This window comes from Polypterus senegalus, chromosome 2 (genome assembly GCF_016835505.1).
Source record: "Polypterus senegalus isolate Bchr_013 chromosome 2, ASM1683550v1, whole genome shotgun sequence".
In the NCBI taxonomy this organism is placed as follows: domain Eukaryota; kingdom Metazoa; phylum Chordata; class Cladistia; order Polypteriformes; family Polypteridae; genus Polypterus; species Polypterus senegalus.
In genome coordinates this window covers 279,811,164-279,835,841 of record NC_053155.1, presented here as the reverse complement: position 1 = coordinate 279,835,841, position 24,678 = coordinate 279,811,164, and the positions used below count along the sequence as shown (strand labels likewise).

The window sequence follows — 24,678 nt, the reverse complement described above, 5'->3', positions numbered from 1 at the left end:
AATCAGGTCCAAGATATGTCCTTTACAATGAGTAGGAACATCAGTGTGCTGCTGGTATCCAAAACTTTCCAGGCAAGATAAAAAGTCTCTAGTGAGAGGGATATTGGTATTGTCCAGATGTATGTTAAAATCCCCCAGCAGAATTATATTTGGAGTAATTACAGATAGATTGGTAAGGAAGGTAGCAAGATCGTTCAAAAAATTGTTGTTAGACTTAGGAGGACAGTAGACAGTTGCAATGATGGTTGGAACTGGCCCAGACAATTGACATATAGTCGATTCAAAAGAGCTAACAGCAGGAGCAGGCAACGGCAGGACTTTCCAGTATTTTATTAGTATATATATATATACAGTATATATATATATATACTTTACTGCATTTCATCTTTAAAATTATATCAAGAGCTCCAACAAGATAGTGCCTGGCCGTCTAAATAGACTCGCTCTCTTCTATTGAATTGATTTGAATTCCATTATGGTTATCTTATGGTACAATGAGAATCAATATGCAAATCATCCATAAACTTATTTTCGTATAAAATGGCAAAACAACAACAGCAATAATAATATGATAAAAAAAACTGTGAAAAATACACAATATGAAAGCTTAAGTGGCTCAGGTTGTGCAATATTACAACTATAATGCAAGTTTACAGTGAGGCAATTGTACTTATAAGTTCAAACAGTTCTACCGTGAGCACTTGATGGACTGATTCAGTGCGTTTATAGCTCTTGGGATTAAACTATTTCTGAACTACGAGGTCCGTACAGGAAAGGCTCTGAAGCATTTGCCGAATGGGAAAAGTTCAAATAGACTGTGCAAATGGCTGAGGCAGCGTGTGCTTGAAGCTGTATCCCAATGTTTCTCCCCGCTCTCAACACACTCTGCCATAGAGCTTTCTGATCAGTTGCTGTACAGCTGTCATTCCACACTCAGATACTCTGGGTTAAAATACTGCGAGTGGTGCACCAAAAGTAACAATGCTAAAGCGGCTATGGTATTTGGAATAGTTTGGCCATTTGTTGCACCATTATATGGTTACAGGTTGATTACAATCAGATGCCTTGACCTAAAAAACTATATGTGATTAATTTCAAGGTATTTGATAAAACCGCGCCAGGGATGTGAATCTAAAAAAAAAAGGGAAACCATACAGGAACAGTAGCACTGCTTTGATGCTGGGTGCTGCCAGTTTGCAAAACTTGTGTACTTGTGTACGCAAGAGATTGACCTGGCATTAAAATGTGCGTGGCTTTACACCAAGTTTAGCTTTTATACATCCTGTTGTGAGTGTGGAAACGGGTGCACACAACATTTATGTGCATACACACTGTTTATACAGGATGCCCCTGGAGATTAAGCCAGCAACTTTTAAATTTTAAACTCAGTGATATAGAAATTACGCCTTGTTAATTGGTCCCAGATGATGCTTACTTGTGATTATAAGTATAACTTTATGAATATCTCCAGTGATGAGTTGACCTGCCATCTCATCGTTCCTATCTAATACTCTGATTCTTTGATAACCTCTAGTTTAGGAATAGTTCTGTTCAGATAATGAATATAAGGATAAATGTAATTTTCCATTTGCTTGTATAAATAACTGCAAAACCTATTACTATAGATTGGGGAATGGGAAGATATTCTAAAAAGCTGCTGCTGACAATATTTGTTTAATGAAAAGCAGTTTTTATTTTGCAGAAATATATGCAGGCATTACATACAGTATGTAACACTCCATGCACACAAGTTGTATGCATATTACATAAAGTCTATAATCCTAAAGTATAAGCTTTATGTGAGATAGAAATTTCAATGACATGAGCAATGTAATGACAAGGTAATGTAAAAAGATATTTCTAATTTATAAAATTCATTAGAATGGTTTCATTTTTATTCTTCTTCTTTCATATTAATTTATATGAATACGTTTCTGATAGTTGTTATTTTGGAGAGTGGCTCATTCACAACATTCCCTAATACTGTTGTGTGTTGAAACCAGTGGCATCTCTGCATTAAGTGCAAGTGGGGCACTGCCCCCATCTTCTAGCACATGGAGCTATTCTAAACACTTGCCTCAGGAATTTAACCGGCTGCTAAAATGCTTATAGCAAACTCAGTCATCATTATCAGTTTTTTCCAATTTTCCATAATATGTTCAATTATTTTTTTATATCTACGTGTTTTTGAGGTATGTAATATTCTTTGTGTCTTGTGCCATTGGCCTGTTTCTTAGTTGTTTGGGCAGGTCCTTTCATGGTGCAGTATTCTCAGCATACTTTTGCTCAGATGTGCACATGAACGTTTCAGTTTGTGCATCTCAGTATTTATGAGAAATCACATTGATATACAATTTAGCACTTTGCCCTTTGATCAGAAATCTGAAATCTATGCATATTAATTTGCTTTCCTGACTCAATATTGAGGATTTAACTTTGAAGCTGTGATATGTTTTTAATGCTGCCCTTTAGTTGTACTATATGACAAAATAATATTTTTATAGCATTATTCAGTTGCTATTTTGTTACCATTGCTGTCGGTAGCCTAACACATTATGAAATGTAGCATCAACCCCTCACTCCTAATGCTAGATTTATTGGAGGCCATCTTCTTAAAAGGTAACCCTGCAACACAGCTGATGCTTCCACATTAATCTTTTGTAAGCAATGTCCACTGTCTAATATTTCATGTCAATAGTTCTTCTTCTTTAAAGTAAATTCAGCTTCATTCACATTATCTAACTGCTGGCCGCACTTGAAAAAATGCAGTTATTTTAGCCTGCTTTATCCCACTCCCAGAACACATTCTTATTTTCCCTGTAAAAGACACTTGAATCAAGCACATAGTATAAGCAGATTCTTGCAGAATCTGCAAGGGGGAAAAAACTAACATCATATAGGTATGAGCAAATCTATTTATGAGTGTTTATTCTTTTTCACAATACAATTAAAGTAGGCCTGTTCACATCATAGACAGACAAATAGATAATGAGGGTGACCAGGGGCCTCATGTATAAACGGTGCATACGCACAAAAATGTTGCGTACTCCTGTTTCCACGCTCAGATCGCGATGTATAAAACCTAAACTTGGCGTAAAGCCACATACGTTTTCACAGTAGCTCAAACCCTGGCGTCAAAGCAGTGCTTTTATTCCAGTCTGGTTTCCCTTTCTTTTTTAGATGCACATCCCTGGCGTGGCTTTATCATATATACTGAAATTAACTGCATGTTGTTTACTAGTTTAATGCATCTGATTGTAATTGACCTGTAACAATATAATGGTCCATGGAATTGCCAAACTATTCAAATACCATAGCTACTTTAGCATTGTTACTCTCACTGCACCTTCTTCTTCTTCTTCTTTCAGCTGCTCCCGTTAGGGGCTGCCACAGCAGATCATGTTTTTCCATATTACTCTCACTGCACCACTTGGGAGTATTTATATCACTGTATATGAGTGTGGAATCACAGCTCAACAGCAATTGATTGGAAAGAGAATTATCGGTATACAGCATCAAACACACGCTGCCTAAGCCATGCTGCCTATTTGAACTGCTCTCATGTGACAAATGCTTCAGAGCCTTTCCTGTACTGACCTCACGGTTCAGAAACAATTTCATCCCAAGAACTATAAACGCAATCGATCAGTCCATCAAGTGCTTCTTGTAGAACTGTTTGTACTTATAAGTATAATTACCTCACTGTAAACTTGCAATACAGTTATAATATTGTAAGCCTGAGCTACTTTATAAAGCGTGTATTTACATATAATGACAATATCATTTTTAAGATTGAAATGCAGCAAAATATGTTTATTATATTATACAGATAAAACTTTAACTTCACTTAAATAATCTACATTGTTAATAATAAACATGTGAGGACATGGTGTCACAGCACTAGCAAGGAGCTGACGCTTTGTTCACGGCTTGTTCCTGCCTCATGCTGTATTCTTGCTGGGGCTGGTGCGACACTGGAAGGACAGATGGATAGAATAATTAAGCATGTACTACAAAGATATTTCAAAGTTCCTGAAAAGTTTTGTAGAATTGGCGTTATAAGCTTACAGATGGCTTAATGTCTATTACAGAGCTGATTGTAAGGTAATTGGGTATTTGGAGAAAGAAAAGGAAGGACAGGAATTGGGTTAGTATGTTTGAAAGAGACAGTAATGTTGCAATAAATTATTTCATCGAAGGTCGCGCATGGCGCAGCAAGTATCTTGCGTGAAATGTGAACAATCACTGTGCCACCGTGTTCACATGTTTAATTTTATATCCTGTCATCATTAAAATGATATCAAGTATACATCTGAGTATTTAAATTATTCAGATAGCTGTAATATCATGAATGTAATGGATTCTGTGTCCTGCTGGAGGAAGGTAAAGCCCGTTTAAGAAGCACGTGGTGATTCACACACCTAGACCACATAGAAGAACACATACAAAACAAAGCATTTAATGTTCTACTTTAATGACAACATAAACTACATAATTAAAGTGGAAATTTCGAGATTAAAGTTGACATTTTGAGCAATTCCAAAGAGGCGCAATTCTGGGAGGAGTTTGGGTTAGTGGCAGCAGGCGCATGCACGTGCAGTACTTTTCACGCTGACCGGTATTTATGGAGCAGAAGAACGTGGAAGTTAGCTATTTATGCATCTGGATTTATTTGAGTGTATGAACATTTACGCTTTTGTCTATACACCATGTTTTAGTGTGAATTCTATGCACAATGTTATGCATGAGGCCCCAGATGTTCTCTTTTTGCTAGGCATTCATTCTTCTAGTAGGGTTACCACTTTTAATACAAAAAAATAAGGGACGCGCAATTTCATTCTCAAATACGGGACTATTCCGTATTTTAAAGGACAGGTGGCAACCTTAACCCATGAGCCACAGAGAACGCTCTCCGACAAATTGTGCAGTTGGCTTGATAACAATTTCCGCTAACTCTCTGCAGCCAAGTATTTGTTTCCTCCCACTCTCTGTGGTATTTTTGCAGCCGCTTGCGTTTAAGCTCTGAAACTTTTAAGACGCGGGAAGTTACCTGGAGAAGCATCTGCCATTTTTTTAATATTACTCTCTGCCAACACTTTGCAGACTCTACTTAAAAGACCCGCCCTCCTCACTGGACAGTTAAAAAGACCAATCAAACTAACGATGACATCAAGTATTACCCAATCAAAAGTAGGAAAGGAGGCATCTTCATAAAATACGTGTGGGATGATTTGCATGAGACGCTGCTTTAAAAAAAAATGATAAAAAAAATACGGTACAAAACCCGTCCCGTATTGATTCAAAACGGGACGCGCAATTTCATTCTCAAATACGGGACGATTCCGTATTTTAAAGGACGGGTGGCAACCCTATCTTCTAGAAACCTAAATATTAGCACGATCAGCATTTAGAAAATCCCAAAAAATTCAAATTTTGTTTGGATTGTTACTCAGATTATGCAAACAGAAAACAGACCTACATATTTCATCTGTTCCACATACAACATGTATGTGTTTTGAACATTCACGCAGCATAACTTTGAACTGTGTATGTAGTGGGATGTTTGTTTAAAGAGAAGAACACTTGTCAGTTTGACTCAGTTGACAGCAAGGAGGACTATGGAAATACATTACTATTGAACACCAGCTTCTAAGTATGAAAAGGTGCTAAACTTATGGCATACCTTTGCAGAATAACTGGAAAAAACCCCTATCTTTTGATCTGCATGAGAATAGTGGACAGACAAATATATGGTCTGTGGAGCTGACATATGCAGCTTTATGCAGCTTAAAGCTCCTGTTCTTCCTGCAATGCACAAAACTGCTGTTCAGAGTGACTGCTCGTCGGTAAAAGGGACAATATATTTTGTCAACAAGATCAAAATGTTAGAATAGAGTTATACATATTTTTAACCTTTTTTGCAATGCAAGAAAAGTAGCAACCATGAAACTGTTCAAAAAGCTTACTAAGAAGAATTAAATTGAATAATTTTTTTTAGTGAAATGAATGATTCATTCTACAGTAAAACATATGCCAAATTAGTTTTTGGGTGAAAGAAAATATATATAAAATCCATTTATGATCAGTTCATTGGAACTGTCACAAATATATTTCAGGGGATGCTACTCCTATGCACAATCATCAATCTACCCTTACAAAGTGTTATGCATATTCACCACAATGCACGTGATAATTTGAAAAGTCAGTTTACAAGAAACAATATAGTATGCACCTGCATCACAGATAGACACATTATCTTTTCTTCTTTTTGATTGCATGTGCTTAGGGTTTCTCATTGATATCTCAAAGATGTTCGTGTTACATTAAATGTCAACTCTAAATGCATCCACTGTGGTTAAAAATGTGTGACTGTGTATGTTTACTCTGTAATTGACTGATTTTTTTTCTCTTTGAATTTTAGTAAGTTGCTGCCAGGATAGAATCTATCTCCTAAATCTTAAATAAAATGTATTCTTATTGTTATTATTATTAACCTTCCAGTATTCCAAAATTAGCCAGTGTTTGTTTAGTTCAGAATTCAATTCACAAGTAGAACACGTAGACAATACATCCTAATAAGGTGAGATTTTCAATGCTTATGTAAAAACCTGGACCGCAAAACCATGATGTATTGATTTTAAAAACAACTGGAATTGACTATGCCCTGTTAAAAAAATCTGTTGACAGCTGTTTATTTATTTCAGCCTCTTGGGAGATCTCGCCTCAAGGTAATTAAGACTCTTTTAAACAGATTCTCTAAGCTACTGTATATAAATTGTATTTTAAATTTCAATTGTACTCATATTACAACAAATTATAGTAGTAGTTTTATTCATAAAATCTGACATATCCATTGTTTGTGTAGAGTGATTATAGGATTTCACTTTTAATTATTTATTATTTCATTTATTTTGATGTTTGTTTTCATTTTCCATAAAGACTACTGTCACATGTTTACTTATCTAAGGAGCAGATCTCTTGGGAATATTCTGTTTAATTAACCACTTTAACTGTTATATCTTATGAAATCTCTGTGTGAAGTTTTCACTATTCATTTCAGGCACTTCAAAATATTTGATAATTCCATCTCCTGAAATGTAATTTTATAAATCCAAAAAAAATGGAATGAATTCCAGCATTATATTTATTGATATACATATCCATTACATAAAATATTTAAAATTTATTTTACCATTTTACGATGGGTAAAATAAAAAGTGTAGTTAGATTTAAACTTAATTAAATTAAAATGTTTTAATCATGATCACACTGTAACACTACTGCATGAGGAAAAGAAATTGACTATAAACTAGGTAAAGAGTTTGATAACTTACATTTTCATTACACATTTTAAGCAATGAAACCTATATTATATTGTGCATTAGATTTTTAATTTTTTTAGATGAACAAAATATTTTTTAAATTGTATCAAAGCCTTAAATTTATCTATTTTTAAAAACATTTTAATAAATTTATTAAAATCAAGTAACATCTCATACAATGAAGTCAACTTTTACAAAAATAGGTTTCAATCAAATCTTACATTTTTGTAATCAGACTCAAGTCTTCTTGATTCAGAATTTCAAAAATGACTTTACACATTACATAATAGGGTGCTTTTATTTATTATATTAAATATTTTTACATTTGAGTTTGCAGTGTACAGGCTCGGTTTGTTTCCTGCCTTGCGCCCTGTGTTGGCTGAGATTGGCTCCAGCAGACCCCTGTGACCCTGTAGTTAGGATATAGCAGGTTGGATAATGCATGGATGGATGGATAAAAACATGAACAAGTCGCCTTCCAGTTTTGTGCTCTTCACACATATCGTGCTCTGTCCACAATGTGCCATCTGTTGTGTTTTGATTTCTCTGTGTTGCTATATCAGACTTTTGCCACAGTTTGTGCAGATCTGCATCACATTTTATAACTAAGGACAAAACATAACCATTGATGAGCAATTATTCCCAATGAAATGTAGATGCTCTTTCATGCAGAACAAGTCAAGCAAACACAATTCTTCTCAAATCCTATTTTAAATAACTGCTAATGTACATAACAAATATATAATTAATACTACTCCCTGTTTAGACAAATATCACATTTTACTATTAGGGAAAGACAGTCTGTGAATGTGGTGATGTGAATTTCTGAGTGTTTCACAGGCATTGGGAGAAATGTCAGTAGTAATATTATTTTTACAATTAAATATCGAAAGCTTCTTATATTACAGCATCCCTTCGTGACGTTTTCACTCTCGGTAGAACACAGCTATTCAAGGTGGGCTTTACACATAATAAAACAAATAAAAACAGTGAAGTGTTACATTAAAGATGCCAAGAATCTGTGCTAACTGCTGATGTGAACTGATTTGTAATACACTTACATGCCTCTTGTTTGATTTTTTTTACAAATGTTTCAATTTCCACATAAATATGTAAGTATGGATGCAAATTTCCTAATTATTTCTGCAAAAAAAAGTTTATATTTCATTTGTGTTTTTTATGCCCATTTGATTGAAATATATTGTTTTCCTTTTCGACAAAATACTTACAAATACTGAACCAATTTTCGGCCTAGTGGCAGTGCAGTGCTACATGAGCAAAACTGTAGAGAAAAGCTGTGTTTATTTATTTCACATTTTCACAGTAATATATTTTAAAAGCTAAACACCATATTAGGGATGGGCAGATCAAAACCACAATAATCGATACTTCGATACTCAAACGGTACTCATTTGGTATCGAGTATCAAGAGAAAATATCGATTACAATTTTTTCTGTAAGGTACAGTGGCAAGATTCTTCTTGCCAAGGCACAAAAAGAATCCCATAAACCCCCACCCCTTGCACAGATGTTGATGTATGGTGTACGACAATGGCTAGCAGAAAGCGCAGCATTGTATGGTGCTACTTTTCACAAACTGAAAAAAAATGTAGCTCAATGCAGTATTTGTGACAAGAATGTTCAACACAGTGGTAATACAAGCAACCTATTTAAACATTTAAAAACCACACATCCTGACCGTCATAAAGAAGTGGAAAAACGTCAGAAAGACTCAGATGTTAAACACAGCGATTTAGCTGTATTCAGTGCCAGACAAGGGACGCTGCAGGAGAGTTTTCAGAGAGGTATGAGACAATATCCAGGTAGCTTTGCTGTTAGCAGTTATTTAGGGTTAATTTTACCGGTGACTTTTTAGTTGACTTTTAATATTTTGCCATTTACCACTGAAAATGGCAGTAATAATTATGAAACATATAGCCCATTGTTAGCATAATGGAATAGTGCAAAACTCTCTGATCTTTTGTCAAGCCATGTTTTTTTTTCTTTTTCTTCTAATTAAAATGAAAAACTACAAATATATTTAAATAAATATTAAATAAACCAATACAATGCAAAAAATACGGCTTTACTGTGCCTAATCTGATGATGAAAGACTTATTTGAAACAGTTTTTTTATTTATGAAAAATTACCTACAGAGTAGTTATCAGTTAAATTAGGTGTAATAGTTAAGTTTAAAAATTAACTTTAAAAGTTTAATAGTATCAGTAGCAACTTATAGTATATTAAAAGGTCATTTTCAAACTTCATTTTATATTGTTAAAATTGTATTATGAGTGGCATGGTGGCACAGTGTCAGCACTGCTGTCTCACATCAAGGTCCACATCCTGGGCTCTCCCTGTGTGAAATATTCATGTTCTTCAGGTGCTCCAGTGTCCTCCCACAATCCAAAGGGATTGTGCCTGCTTTGTGCGCACTGCTTGCTGGGACTGGGATAGGTCCCACCTTTCTTAGATAGAATAAAAATTATACCTTATTAGAATGTGTAATAGAATAAAAAGAAAACAAAATAATCAACCTATCCATCTAGTTTCTAAATCCACTATATCCTGAGCATGGTTGCAAGAAAGCAGGAGTCTGTCCCAGCAAGCCCAAGATTTAAGGTAGAAATAATCCCTGGACAGAGTGTCAGTCTATCACTAGGTGAACACATATCCAATAGGGCCAATTTAGCATCACTGGTGCACATAACTAATACAAGGAGTCCTTGGGTTACAACGTCTCGACATACAACGTTTCATTTTTACAACGCACACTCCCATAAAAACTTTAAAAAATTGAGACATGAGAAGGAATAAAGGTAAGGATTTTTTTTACACTAATTTTTTCAGTTACTACAGTAGGCTACAGTGTACAGTACAGTATATTTATGTCCTTTTCCTTTTTCTGTGGCTTAGTTGTGTTTTTATGTTCTAGATTATGATTTTGCAAATGTGTTTGGATAGGTAAGTGACTTAGGCTATGGTGTGTTTCGACTTACACCAAAATCCGGGTTACATCACTGTTGTAGGAACGGAACTGTGTCGTAACCCGAGGACCCCCTTTATGTCGTTGTACTGTGGGATGAAACTGGAGCCCCGCTGAGGAAACACACGTGGGCACACAAAGAACATACACACTCCATGCAGGAAGGACCCAGTATATGAACTCTAATTTCCTTACTACAAGGCAGCAGTGCCACCATGCCATCCACAGAAGTAAATGACTATTACATTTCATAATCTTCCCTTCCATATTTAAAGTCATTTAACTGCACCCTTTTCAGATGATTCTCAAGGAGCCTAGCTGAGATGATTGGCATTGATTTGCAGCCGGTTTCAATTGTAGAGGATACTGGTTTTTGTCAGTTTGTGAAAGCACTGGATGCTCGGTACAAAATACCTACTAGGAAGTTTATGATGTCTATTCAAATTCCAACCCTGTTTGAGCAAGTCAAACTAAAATTGAAGACAACTTTAGAATCTTCCAGCAGTGTAGCTCTTACAACTGATATGTGGACAGCACGAACAACAGAGGCCTACTTGACTGTCTTGTGTCATTACATTGATCAGAATTGGCAAATACAGGCTTGCACTCTTGAAACAGTCCATGTGCCCGGACAGCACTCAGCAGACAATATAGTTGAGTGTCTCAGTAGAATAACTGAAGACTGGGGGATGTTTAACAAAGTCTATGCCATGATTACAGACAATGGAGCCAATATAGTGTCCGCTATTCGGAAAACCAATTGGAAACACATTCCATGTTTTTCTCATATGCTGAATCTTGTTGTCAAGGATTCCATTAAGGCTGACACAAGTCTTCAGTCTGTCTTAGATAAATGCAGAAACATTGCTGGGTTAGTTCACCATAGCACCAGAGCAACTGACAAGCTAAAAGAAGTACAGAGTTAGTTGCCAGAGCACAGACTGCTTCAGGCAGTCGAAACACGATGGAACTCAGTGTTCCATATGCTAGAGAGACTGTTAGAGCTACAGCAAGCAGTTAAAACACTTTGTCTTCTCGGTAAAAGTACACTTTGCTTAAGTGTGGAAGAATGGTGTCAGATCAGCCTGGCCATTGATGCCCTGAGACCATTTGAAGGGGCAACAAATGAAATGTCAGTAGAACAGTATGTATCAATTTCAAAAGTCATACCCCTGGTCTCTCTATTGCAAAGAGCAAACACATCTGTTGGACTCAGTGGTAACATACTAGCTTCCATTCTTGTAGTACAATGTAGGCATCATTTTCAGAACATTGAGCAAAATTTTCCTCTTGCAGTAAGCACTCTTTTGGACATATGGTTCAAAAATATTGTGTTTTCTGACAGAAGAAATGTGGAAATCATAAAGGCACGTCTTATTAATGAGATGCAGACTCTAAAAATGAGCTCTTGCCATGGGCAGGCCTCTGCAACAATTCCTGAGCCTTTGTCAACTAGTGCAACATCTGCCTCATCGTTACCTATTGTTTTTTCCACAGCAACAATCCATTCAGTGGCTTCAGCAATAGCACACAGGTCAGTTGATGAAAGCACTGAAAGGGATAGTGCAGTAATTTGTATATCCAAAGGAGGACTATGACAGGAATTTTATACACGTGTAATTGCTTTTCAAGGGAATCGCACAATTACTACAGATGCATATGTTGAAGTGCGAAGGTTCATGGAAGAATTATCCCAAGAACTGAGGACTGTTTGCTTTGGTGCTAAAAGAAATGAGAATACATTTCCAGTCCTCAACAAAATGACAAGGAAATACCTGGGAACTGTTGCCACCTCTGTTCCTGCAGAAAGAATATTTTCTAAAGCAGGAGAGCTACTCAGCCAAAGGCGAAATAGAATTAAGCCCAAAAACCTCAACATGTTACTTTTCCTAAATAAAAATGTGTAACTTTAGTTAAGCTAATATGACAAGAACATTCTTAAAAAACCAAAGTGCAAATGTGGAAATTTTATTTGTTTTTTGTTAATGTTACTGTTTTAATAAGATCAGTTCAAGTAATTTTGTAAAATGGTTGTCTTTTTTCATTTATTAAACAAATTGCTAAATCTTTAAAAAAAACCAGAAAAGTTCTTTTGTTGTGTTCATATGTTTCACTTTGGTCTGTTAAACTGTATTTTGTAAAAAATTTGTTATGGAGACCTTATGTTGTGATATTTGATAATTTAAAATAGATTGACCTATTCCAATTAATTAGTCATTATTGAAAAATACTTGGTATCAGTATCGAAAATACTGAAACATAAATACTTGCATCGGTATTAATTTCAAAAATAGGAGTATCACCCATCCCTATACCACATACTCTAAGGCTAAAAAAAGTCTCCTTCAGTTCCCTTGTACTGTAGTCCAGTAAAAGAAACCAATAAATAAAGTTCATGTTTAGTTTTAATCCAATTTTTTTTTTTCTGTAGATATTTTGAAACAGTGCGATCTGATGGTTTAGTGTCCAGTGTTCATACCACAAATCTGCAGGGTCTTGAGTTGGGGATGGAAAATGGGGATTGATGTTATTTATTTCACAGCCCATGAAGAACTAAACATTTTGTTAATTGAGAAGTATTACTGACACATTTCTAATTTTCAGAGTTATAACAAATAATCATATGCAGTTATGCACACTCACTGATGCCAGTCAATCCACGGACAGAATATATAAACTCCCTGCGAACTCTGACTCAGGAAGGCAGAAATGATAGCTCTGCATTACCACTCAGTCTATGTTAAAGCATTTGTATTACCTACTTACTAAACTTTAACCTGGTCAATGTTTGTTTGGTTTATCACAATTGATTGGAAGTTATTTGCATGCTTAATCTCTCCCTCAATAGCTGATACTAGACAACCAAAGCATGCATGTGCACTACTACCGGCAGTAGCAGGCAATATTTTTGCGAGATAATTCAATATCTTTGTGGAATAATGCAATACTTTTGCAAAGTAATTACATTTTTTTGTGAAACTTTGCAATAAGATTTTTTTGAGTATAGTATTCATTAGTATTGTATTGTCATTATGGCCCTGTTGTGTAGGAGAAAACTAGTGTCTGATGTTTGCTCTGATACAGGCAGGACAGTTTTAGATAGATAAATAGATACTTTATTAATCCCAAGGGGAAATTCACAATATTTGTTTATGGAGAGAAAAGTGTTTGTTTTTTTTCAAGGCAATTTTGGGTTTTTGATTTTAAATATTTTGTATTTGACATTGTGTATGTTTTTTCTCATTGTGACAGCTTTAATGTGAACACTTAAGTGTTTGGGGCCATTTTTGAGTCCTGTCATTTCAATATGTCCGTTATTTCTCCTCCTCACTCAGGGTAATGAAAAGACTGACAATGGCTGTGCAAACGTTTAGTCCATGAAAAATGAGTAATTTGAAGATACAAAGAACTCAAAAAAGGTTGCTTTAAACAGTACTGCAAATAATTTGTAGTCATAGATTTTATAATTAATCACAATTTTAGAGCAGTTTGCAGTAGAGTTAGAAGCACTGCAATAATATATCCATATATTGGGGTTTTGCAAGGGATCCTAACAACAGTCAGAGTTTCTGAGTGTGGGCCTGTTTTTAGTTTACAACATGGTTCTTTGAGTATGTTTCTTTCAGTCCAAGGTTACTTTTTGTAATCTCCATGTTAGCAGGTAGCCTTTTTACAGTGAGGAACTGTTGTTATAGATAGTATGATCTCAGGCTCTTACAATTAAAATAGTTATATGAATGAATTTAATTAAGTTTTCAATTCCCCTGAGTAAAAAACAATGGTGACAAATAACCATTTAAATCTAAAGCAAAATATCAGTAAATTTATTATAATCTTTCAAGTGGTCTTAGTGGACTCTGGCTTGATTGCCAATTCCTTTTCAGTTTTTAGAAATAGATTATCAAAATAAAGACAAAATGACCTGCCATAATATTCGTGGAAAACTGCCAGATGCCATTAGTCCAGACTGCAATTTTAGAAAGAAGTAAACAAGGACAAACATGAAGAATTTTCAGCCTAGACCTTCTACCACAGTGGAATCAAAGTACTTAGAAATTCCAATGGATTTATGGAAATCAGTTACATTATAGGTTAACAGGTCATTGTTTTCATGTGTTCAAAGTTCAGTGAAACTTTTACTTGCACATTTAATTAGCATTCAACAAGTCAGCACTATCCAGCATGAGGATTAATAAGTATAACAACATTACCTGATAAATTTCAGGAAAAAATTGTTATTGCCAATGCAAGTTAAACCCAACATCAAATTAAAATATCTGTTTAAAATGCATCTTCATACTGATGTTAGCCAGGAGTTCAAAATTATCATTGAAGTTAACAAGTACATCATTAGTTTTCTATTAATTTGACTTTTCCTGTGTTGTTCTTGATTAATTAAGCATGCTGAACTTCTGCTAAACCTGGGGAAGCCTTAACATAATGACACATTTTTTAGTGAGTGCAGATATGATTTTATTCTAGTTTTAGGCAAATCTATAATAAACTGAAATATTTTAATATCTTTGTCTGTGTCAGTGCTGATTGACTACTCATACATCTGCCATACTTTATGACTGTCACCAAAAGCATTTCAGGAACAAATATCCAGAACCATGGGCCATTCTGATTTGAGATCATGGTTTCATGGTAGGGATCTTCTTGAATAGGGTATTAGCCCATTAAAGGACAGCCTCACTCATTAATACAGGGTCATGCTCTACCAATAAACTTAACAAATATGTATTTGGGGAGTGGGAGGAAGCAGAGGACAGGGAGAAAACAGCTGTGAAAAAACATGCAAAATTCACTTGGACAGTAGCAAGGCCAGGATTTAAACCTAAGACACTTATTTATGGTATTACACCAACACCCTGCTTATAACCAAAAACAGTTTCAGAAAGTAAATTGTCCATGTCTGTTATCAAAGTCTTGTATTAGGGTCATTTTCACTAAACATTACATTGACGAAAGTAGTCTAAATAAGACTAAGGAATACCACTAGAATTCAATTTCAATGTAATATATTCATATTTTATAATACAAGAACATTGCTAAATTTTAGTCTTTAAAATATCTGTAGTCATAATGTATTGGATTGTTTTTTTATTTGTTTATTCATGTACAGTTAAGCAGTGATTTGCTGATTGAAATCTGCTTTACTTATAATACCTACTGGTGCCACAGCATAAAATATTAATATAAAATGAAGATAAATAAATTATCCTCACTCAGTAGGATTGTTTTACAAATGTATTGTGCATGAGTGCAGAATGCAAAAAGCAAAGTTTTTCATTATTCACAGAAGGCTGTTCTTTGAGGAGAATAAAGTTGGGAAGTAGAAATTTGTAACTACCTTTCCTAATCTCCTGCAGACAGTGAAAACTTGGTTTAGTGTGCCTGCATGATGAAGTCTCTCCATAGAAATGTGTGTTGACTGTTGAAGGAGGACATTTAATTTTACATCAGAGTTGGAAGTAAGAAGCAACACATTTGGTGCAACCACCTGTCAGTCACATGTAGTACATCTAACAAATGATGCATTATACAGTATATTAATATTTTATATTTATACTAGCCACAGACAGATAATAAAATTGACTCTCTTTTCCTAACTTGCACCTTTCCTCTAACTTTGCATGTGTGAACCTCTCATAACTTGTACTCCATCTCTTGATCTTGTTCCCATAACTCATAGCTCAGACTCTGTCATTATTTTTGAGGCCCTTTTCTCACCTCCTGTCTGGTTTTATATTTGCCATCTTTGAAGGCGACTCTCTCAGCATGTCTCAAACACTTACTCCTTCTTGCATGTCTCACATTCATACTTCCTCTTTCATTGAGTCACCAGAGCCAAACGGACCAATCACACCAAAGCCAAACTGACCTATAAGATTGCTCAGAGATACTGGACACCCAGACTTTAGTGTTTTATTATATAGACAGATCGCAAGCAAATATCATTTTAATGTTTGACAGCTTTTATGGGCTGAGTATATCAGTTAGTCACAGCTAGTAATGAAATAACCTATTAAATGTAATAGTGTCCACATTGATATCCATTTTTTATTACCAAGTGATGAAAAATGTTATTAAAGGTAAAGCTAGGAATCACCAATTTTAATTTTTAAGTAGTTGAATGAGTTTAGGAACAGCTTGTTGTTCTATTCATTAACAATTACTGTGATAGGCCGTATCACTAGACATTTATAAACAAGGTTATAATTAACTAGAGAGGTTTCATTTTTGTACAGGTTAGTTATAAAAAGTGCACTTACCTACAGGGTAGGTGAGAAGACTTTTAGAGCAAATGGCTGTGGTGTTGGTCTTTAGACACACCATGGGTGGAAAGTTTGTTAGCAATTTTTACATGGATGAGGAGGCCTGTCATTCATGTTAAAACTTAAGTCTGGCACATCAACATCCTGGTGTTACTTCAGCCAAGCCAGGGAAAATGGAGGCATGTAAGCCAAACATGCAGAGCAGCCATAAGACTGAAAGTTCCAAAGAAAGAGGAAAAAAGATGAAATCAACTATTTTTATTCAGTGCCATTACAGAAGACTGCATATAATTTAACATGCATGACACTAGAATTTTCTTTTTCTTGCTAGCAATTTAATAAAGATTTCTTTTCTTTGAATATCTTTTGGGTTCTGTGCCTCCAATTTACACCACTGATCTGTTTGGTTACCTTACAGACACGCAGAGTTCAAGAGTGTGCAGAAGTGCCTGTGCATGGGGTGTCACAGTTACATTGAAAATGCATCATGTTTTGTGCCACTGATCAGTTAAATAAAACCTAATATTTCTGCTATTTTAAAGGTAGAAATACAATTTTAAATTTGGCATTGAAAAAGACAGTTTTCTTTTTAAGTTTTAAAGGCTGAAATTTATTAATATTCTCTTCCTATAGAATATAACTGAAATTGAATCTTGCTTAAACTACTTTTCCTCAATCTAATGTTTACCAAAATATATCAAGCTTTTATAATTATATTGTGACATATTAGGTGATAATGCATTGTGTGTTTCCAGAAGCTCTGTACTATCTCTGGCACTGTTCTCATGCTGTCAGCTATCAAATTATACTTTTAATTAATGTTTAGCACACACTATTTGTATAGGCAGAAATATTAAAAAATGGATTTACAATGTATTGTTCTTCAAAATCCATCAAACAGGATTAACTATATCTGTGCTGGGGTTTAGTATTCTATATTATATCCTGTAGGTAGTATCTATATATATAATTCACTAAAGCAGCCGACCATGGGCAGGCAAGCCGCAAGACAGAGCCCCGCCCACCAACAATTCACTACGCAGAACAAGACAGAGCCATGCCGGCCAACCAACATTTCACTAAGCAGCCGACCATGGCACGCAAGACAGAGATCATTGGATACGCACGACAGAGCCACGCCCACCAACTCTAAGATCATGGGATCCTTAAAAGAAATGTGAAAATTTAAAAAACACAAGAATAGAAAAACAATCAGTCCTTTAAAACTGAGTATAAAACACAAACACAAAAACCAATAAGCCCAGTGCTTCTTTTTCATTAGCGTCTCGTCTGCTTCACTCATGCGAGCCCTGCAACAGGCGAGATGCTCTCTCAGCAGCTGACCTTCTCTGTGCCTGACTCCACTACTGTCAGTCGCCTGACCGATCCTTGGCTCCGGTCGGCTGCCCCTGACAATGACTTGGGATTCCCCAACGACCAAGGCTCTCATGTTGAGGACACCACATCCCAAGTCCCGACTCCCGCTGCCATTCCGCGGAGAGTCTCCCATCTTCCAGTCACTCCCGCTCTCTGAAGTAATCTCAGCGGAAGCGACCACAACTACTACTTCTCCAGGTGTCGGCCAAACACCCAGGCTGTCTGCTCAGCTGCCGCCAGCCTGCTCTTGCTCACTCTGCCGTACTGGCTTTCTCTCTGTCCTCACTCGCTCACTCACTGCACAGGTGAGAAATGCCCGCAGCACGACTCCACACGGAAACCGTTTCAGCCACACTACCACGCCGCGAGCGCAGTAATTATTTATTGCCTTCACATTGTTTTCCTTTTATTTTTGATCCCATTCAACAACTATATGGCGACATCGACTTCTCAACTGTCACAATGCAACAACTCAGCACGCGAGCTATATTAAGCGTCACCAACGAAGACTCGCTACATCTTAATGAGCAAGTGCTGAAACTTATCCCTTCCGACGAAGTGACGTTCACCAGCATTAACTCCATCGTCACAGACGATCCTGCAGATCAGCTTTCATTCCACAAAGAATTTCTTAACAGTCTTACTCCCACTGGCATGCCTGCGTATAAACTCAAAATTAAAATTGGTTCATTCATCATGCTTCTCAGAAATCTGCTGCCAGCAAAAGGTCTCTGTAATGGCACTAGACTTTCTGTTACCAGAATTCACTGCAATGTACTGGAGTGTAAGACTATCGCAGGTGCTACTTCACAAACTGTCCTTATTCCCCGGATATCCCTGACCCCATCAGATTCAAATTTGCCTTTTACTTTTACACGCAGACAATTTCCTGTTAGATCTGCCTTTGCAATGACAATTAATAAGACTTTTTAAAAAGATATGCCTGTATCTGCCAAAAACAGTTTTCAGTCACGGGCAATTGTATGTTGCTTTCTCCAGAGTTCCATCTTTTCATTCACTCCCAGTTGTATCCTCAAACCCATCCCATTTGGACAACTGTGTCTTTAAGGAAGTGTTCAGTCATCAATAAATAATTATGTGGTGTATGCAAAGCCATGGGTTGGCTAGTACTGGCAATTCCTTTAACAAATCCTAAACAATTTTATTTGTAAATATTTTTCATTTTGTACGAATCATATTATTTAAACAATATTATCTAGCAAATTTCAATTTGTTTGTAACACTGCATAAACACAAAATCACACATTGTCTGTTTCTTTTTAGTGATGTTGCAGTAGAGCTTCCATTTACACTGATGCATCCCAAACCTGTTGAAGAATCGCTGTTCAGAGAAGGTATGGTCAAGTCTCGCCTTCTCCCAGCATGACCACCACATTTTGTGCATTAAGTCTGACATTACTTTATTTGTGTTATTGTGTGGTGGCTTTTTTTCACTCTCTTCTGGTTGTACAGTAATTATTTCAAGTGCACAGCAGAAATTTAAAAACTGCATAAAACTTTTTAAAATGCCCATGAAATGAAAGTAAATTTTGTGAATTAGTAATCAGTATTTCCTTCTTCTCTTCCTCTGGCCATTTCAGTGTTAAGAAAATCTATTCCTTTGATAGGTGCTAGAGTTTGTTAATTTTGGTTAATTTCTGTTTACTTTCTTAAATACGTTTCTAAGTAAATTGAATTTCTTGTTTCTTCTTAAGCAATCTTATGTACTGCACACTATATAAATGTATTTTTTTCTCTTTTTTTCTTGCACTAGAAATGTTAAGACAATGTTGTTTCCACTAATGTCACATATTTGTTATTGTCCATCCATATTAATGTAATAAAATATTTATATGTGTATTGTTTACCAGTAGATATTTTGTACAATTAGAACATGCTGTCTTACTAAAACTTGTTTTGATTTCTTTTAGCTCCTGAGAATGACGCACCTATTGACACAAATTTAATAGAGTTTGACACCAAGTAAGCAATGTCATTCTGCCTTGCCACCTTAATTCTTTCTTTAGTGATAACTGTTAAACATTTTAACTAATTGAAATGTACTAATGAAATATGGAAGCATAGCCTTTACATGAAAACACCTTGAAAATTATATTTTCATTTGTCTATGTTCTGTACTCCATCTAGAAGGAACTTTTAAGAAAAAATTTACTAATTATTGAGCTTATTTTTGAATAATATTCACAATATTCATTTTCACATTAGTTTGACCTTGTGAAAATCTGAGAGACAGCAAACATGAACAGTTGAATAGTGTGTATTGTGTGTCATACACTTTGAATACTAAAGTTATTTAGGAGTAATAATATAGTATACAGTGATCCCTCGCTATATCGCGCTTCGACTTTCACGGCTTCATTCCATCACGGATTTTAAATGTAAGCACATCTAAATATATATCACGGATTTTTCGCTGGTTCGCGGATTTCTGCAGACAATGGGTCTTTTAATTTATGGTACATGCTTCCTCAGTTTGTTTGCCCAGTTGATTTCATACAAGGAACGCTATTGGCAGATGGTTGAGAAGCTACCCAATCAGAGCACGTATTACATATTAAAATAAAACTCCTCAATGATATACGATATGCTTCCCGTGCAGTGCTTTGCACAGTTAAAAGCTTTAGTAGCACGTATTAATTTTTGTTGTTTGCTTTTCTCTGTCTCTCACACTCTCTCTGACATTCTCTGCTCCTGACGGAGGGGGAGTGAGCAGAGGGGCTATTTGCCTAGAGGATACGGACGCCCCTCTCAAAAATGCTGAAAGACTACCTTCACATTGCTCCCATTTTCTTGCAGCCGCTTTATCGCAGTGCTTCTTAATTAAAAGCCCAACAGCTTGTATTGATTTTTGATTGTTTGCTTTTCTCTCTCTGTCTCTCTCTCTCTCTCTCTCTCTGACATTCTCTGCTCCTGACGCACACTCCTTTAAAGAGGAAGATATGTTTGCATTGTTTTAATTGTGAGAAAGAACTGTTATCTCTATCTTGTCATGGAGCACAGTTTAAACTTTTGACTAAAGGGTGTTCTTTCATGTCTAGAGGGCTCTAATGTTAAAAAACGTATTTAGACGGTAAACAGATTTTCTATTCTCTAACTGCGAAAATATTAGATTTATAAATAAAGAATCCTACTTCGTGGAAATTAATTTATCGCGGTAGAGTCTTGAACGGATTAACTGCAATAAATGAGGGTTTACTGTATAACTGTGCGGAGAATATTTATAAACAGGGTGGAAGAGTTTATAACGGCTTAAAATATATAAAAATAACCATACAAACATGTGGTTTCTACTTTGCGGATTTTCACCTATTGCGGGAGGTACTGGAACACAACCCCCACGATCAAGGAGGGATTACTGTATAATATATTTTATAGCTAACTCCGGCTGCATATGCTCTCTTTAATTTCCTGAATATACAGTTTATGCCTTTTGTCCCCTAAAAATGTCACTGTGTAGTCTGCTCCTTGTATCTCTCGATGAAGCGGCCACTTTGTTAGATACTTGTTTCCCTTTATACTGCAAGGTGCTTTTTGCAGTTAAATCTAAAAACAGCAGCTCCCAAAATTGTTAGGATAATTTTTGTATTCAAGCTCATTCAGCTTTACAAGTCCATATCTCAAATCTCCATTTCACTCAACAAAATTAACATATTATAATATATTGTGATTTTCATCCAAAACATGACACTTCTCTCTTTCAGTAATGTTGTTTCCACAATGTGTCCTGTCTGAGTATTGTAGCTAATGATAAATTAAGTCTAAAACAAACAAACAAACACATGCCCATGTATGTATATATTGTAACAAGCACTGAAACACATACATCCACACATCAAATGTGCTTTAGTTTAACCAGACCTGTTTATTTCAAGCCAACAATGTAAAAACCTGTCATACTTACTAAACCCTGTTGATTAGGACACAGGAAACAGCTGCTAAATTAACAAATTCAAACAAAAACTATATGATAACCGAGGAGTCTCTCACTCCTTAATAAACCGACTCCCAAGAAGACAATCAAATCCAATATATATTGTACATAGTGTATATTTGTGTGTGTTAATTGGTAGTGTATATACAGTATTATTATTAAAGCACTTACTATTCAAAGTTTAAAATTTTTCTTTCTTACAGTGATGATGACATTGTTTTTGAAGACTTTGCAAGGCAGAGGCTACAGGGAATGAAGGATGACAAAGAGGAGGAAGAAGAAGGAACAAACTCACCAAATCTCAATGACAGATAAATATGTTAGTGTGGTTTGTTTCCATAATGAGAACACGGTACCTGGTGCTATCAGAAGTCTGCAGTTAACCAAGAGTCTGAGACACCTGTTCAGTTCCTAGTGGCGGCAATGGATTCTTCTTATTCAGGCATTCTTTTGTCCAGAAAATAATATTGATAATGTTCAGCACAAAACACATACTGCCACACAAAATGTATATATAAAATAGTGGCACAAAAATACTAAAATGTTGTAATATTAGTAGAGAAAGATTTCAGAAATTACCATGGAATATTGGAATAGAGCAGAAGGTTTTTCATCAGAAAATAAACTTTCATGAGATGTAATCTAAAGATTGTAGTATACTGTATATCCAAGATCCTTCTAACTTTAATAATGCAAGTAACAACATACTAATTTTAGTGATTCTGTGACTATGCTGGTTACATGTCAATCAAATATATATTCATGTGTGTACTTGTCTAAAAAAACCGCACCATAGTTTTTTACTCATCGTTATAAAAGTTTGAAGATCCAATTATGTGTCAACAGCAACTGTCTCTGGCACCAGATGGCATTCTATTTCAATTTCAAATTATGGTCGATTGTCAAATATTGTCACACGTCAGTTATCTCTGAGTTCATATATAGTTCTTTCTCTTTGTTGCTCACAATACTGCCAATTCAAAGGTGACTGCTAGGGTGATAATTGCCACTGTCTGCATTTATTTCATTTATGTACTTTGCCCATTGTCTGACACTACTAAAACTGTACATTGAAGTTGTGTGAGCACGTCAAGTATTTTAATGGTCTCCTTCAAAAATTAAACATGTCAGCCATTTTCTAGCTATGTGCTTTTTGGTGGTTAGTCAAAACACAAATTACACATATGGGATATGGGTGGACTTAAAACTGAGAAATTCTGTCATCAATCCATAGAAAATTGGCTAGGGGGGACAAAAATTTCCATTTCAGATCTGGCATTCACAAATCTTATTGGTCTTCCTTTCCTTCTTTCCACATCTTTAGTCCAACCTCATTAGATGTGTAGTTAGTCTTAAAATTACATGTCACCCTATAAATCATATAGCACTAATAGGAGATATTCTTCAGCCTGAATCTCCATGGAATGTTATTCTGGATTTTTTACAAGGTAGGCCTTGAGGTATCTTTAAATTGCTTTCCCATATCTACCCAGAGTCTGCTCCCTAGGAGTAGAGGAGTTTAGGAGTTAAATTTAGGTATTCTCTTAAGATGATCTGTACCAGGCAGAATGGTGGATGTGTTGGTTTTGCAGGAGGGTTTACTTCAGTGAAAAAAAGGAGAATTTTTATGGAGATTGTAGATGAGAATTATGGGTAACCCATGTCTTGCTAAAGCCCTGAGGAGTGGTAATGCAAATGGCTTTATTGACCATTATTTTAGATTTACATCCTGAGGTTACAGTTCTCAAAAGCCAAGGATATCACTTTCGGAAGGAAAGCGGTAGAGCTGCTGAAGAATTGAACATCTTTCTACTTGGCTGCTTTTGGGACAATTTTGGACAATGGGGCATGGAAAAGAGGTCTACAGCTTTAAATTTTTTTCCAGAGTTGGTTAATCTTTGTGGTACAATCCTTTGGCCTGGAGCATTCTTGTAGATGTTCTTGATTTTATTCAGTGATGTGGGACAGTCCTGAAATGCTGTCGGCCTTCCAAAATAAATGGTTAAGTATTTTTTATAAGTAATTTTTCTTATAAAATTATTCATAGTAACATAAAATGCTTTGAAAAATTCAAGTAAGCTTTAATAGATTCCTTATTGAAACTATTGTAGTTTATAAATTGTTTTGATTAAAAATGTTTATAAATTTAAATGTCTCATATATACTGTATATATACAGTATTGCAGTTCATTTCTGTATGACACTTGGTTGGATTAAGGTGGAGAAATACAGTAATAATAATGGTACCCTTAAAAACAGAAACTGTTGTAAACTTCATTTTTTAGAATGATTACAATATGCATGTAACCTCAACCTGCTCCTACTATTGCTACAGATCACAATGTCATCAGCAAACATCATAGTCCACAGAGACTCCTGACTATTCTCGCCTGTCCATCACCATTGCAAATAAGAAAGGGCTCAGAGCAGATCCCTGATGTAATCCCACCTTGAGGTTGAATGCAGCCGTCACTCCTACTGCAGACCTCACCATAGGCATACTTCCCTCGTACATACTGTATCCTGTACAACTCTTACGTACTTCTCTGCCACTCTCAACTTCTTCAAAGGTACTGTTTATTTCTCAAATATATAGGCTATAAGTCAGATAAAATGAAATTCAAAGAAACTATTTCAATTAGAAAACAAAATAATTAGGTAGAAATGGTAGTGATGATGGCCTGCCTAGAATCTGCACTAGCCTAGTACACTCTAAGATCAGAAACATTTGCATTTTCAAAAAAGCCCCAAGAACCCAGTGC

The 24,678-nt window shown here is 35.6% G+C and overlaps 1 protein-coding gene across 2 annotated transcripts in view; it reads left to right on the top strand.

Annotated features, from left to right (window-relative positions):
* arrb1 (arrestin, beta 1) overlaps window positions 1-22,413 on the top strand; it is a 297,593-nt gene extending 275,180 nt beyond the window's left edge. For both annotated transcript variants that reach the window (XM_039745638.1, XM_039745637.1), the window contains exons 14-17: window positions 6,705-6,728; window positions 19,249-19,319; window positions 19,896-19,947; window positions 22,120-22,413. In XM_039745638.1, the coding sequence (XP_039601572.1) occupies window positions 6,705-6,728; window positions 19,249-19,319; window positions 19,896-19,947; window positions 22,120-22,231 (259 nt within the window). In that variant the 3' untranslated portion in view covers window positions 22,232-22,413. The remainder of the gene's footprint in view (window positions 1-6,704; window positions 6,729-19,248; window positions 19,320-19,895; window positions 19,948-22,119) is intronic.
* The last annotated feature ends 2,265 nt before the right edge of the window (window positions 22,414-24,678 follow it).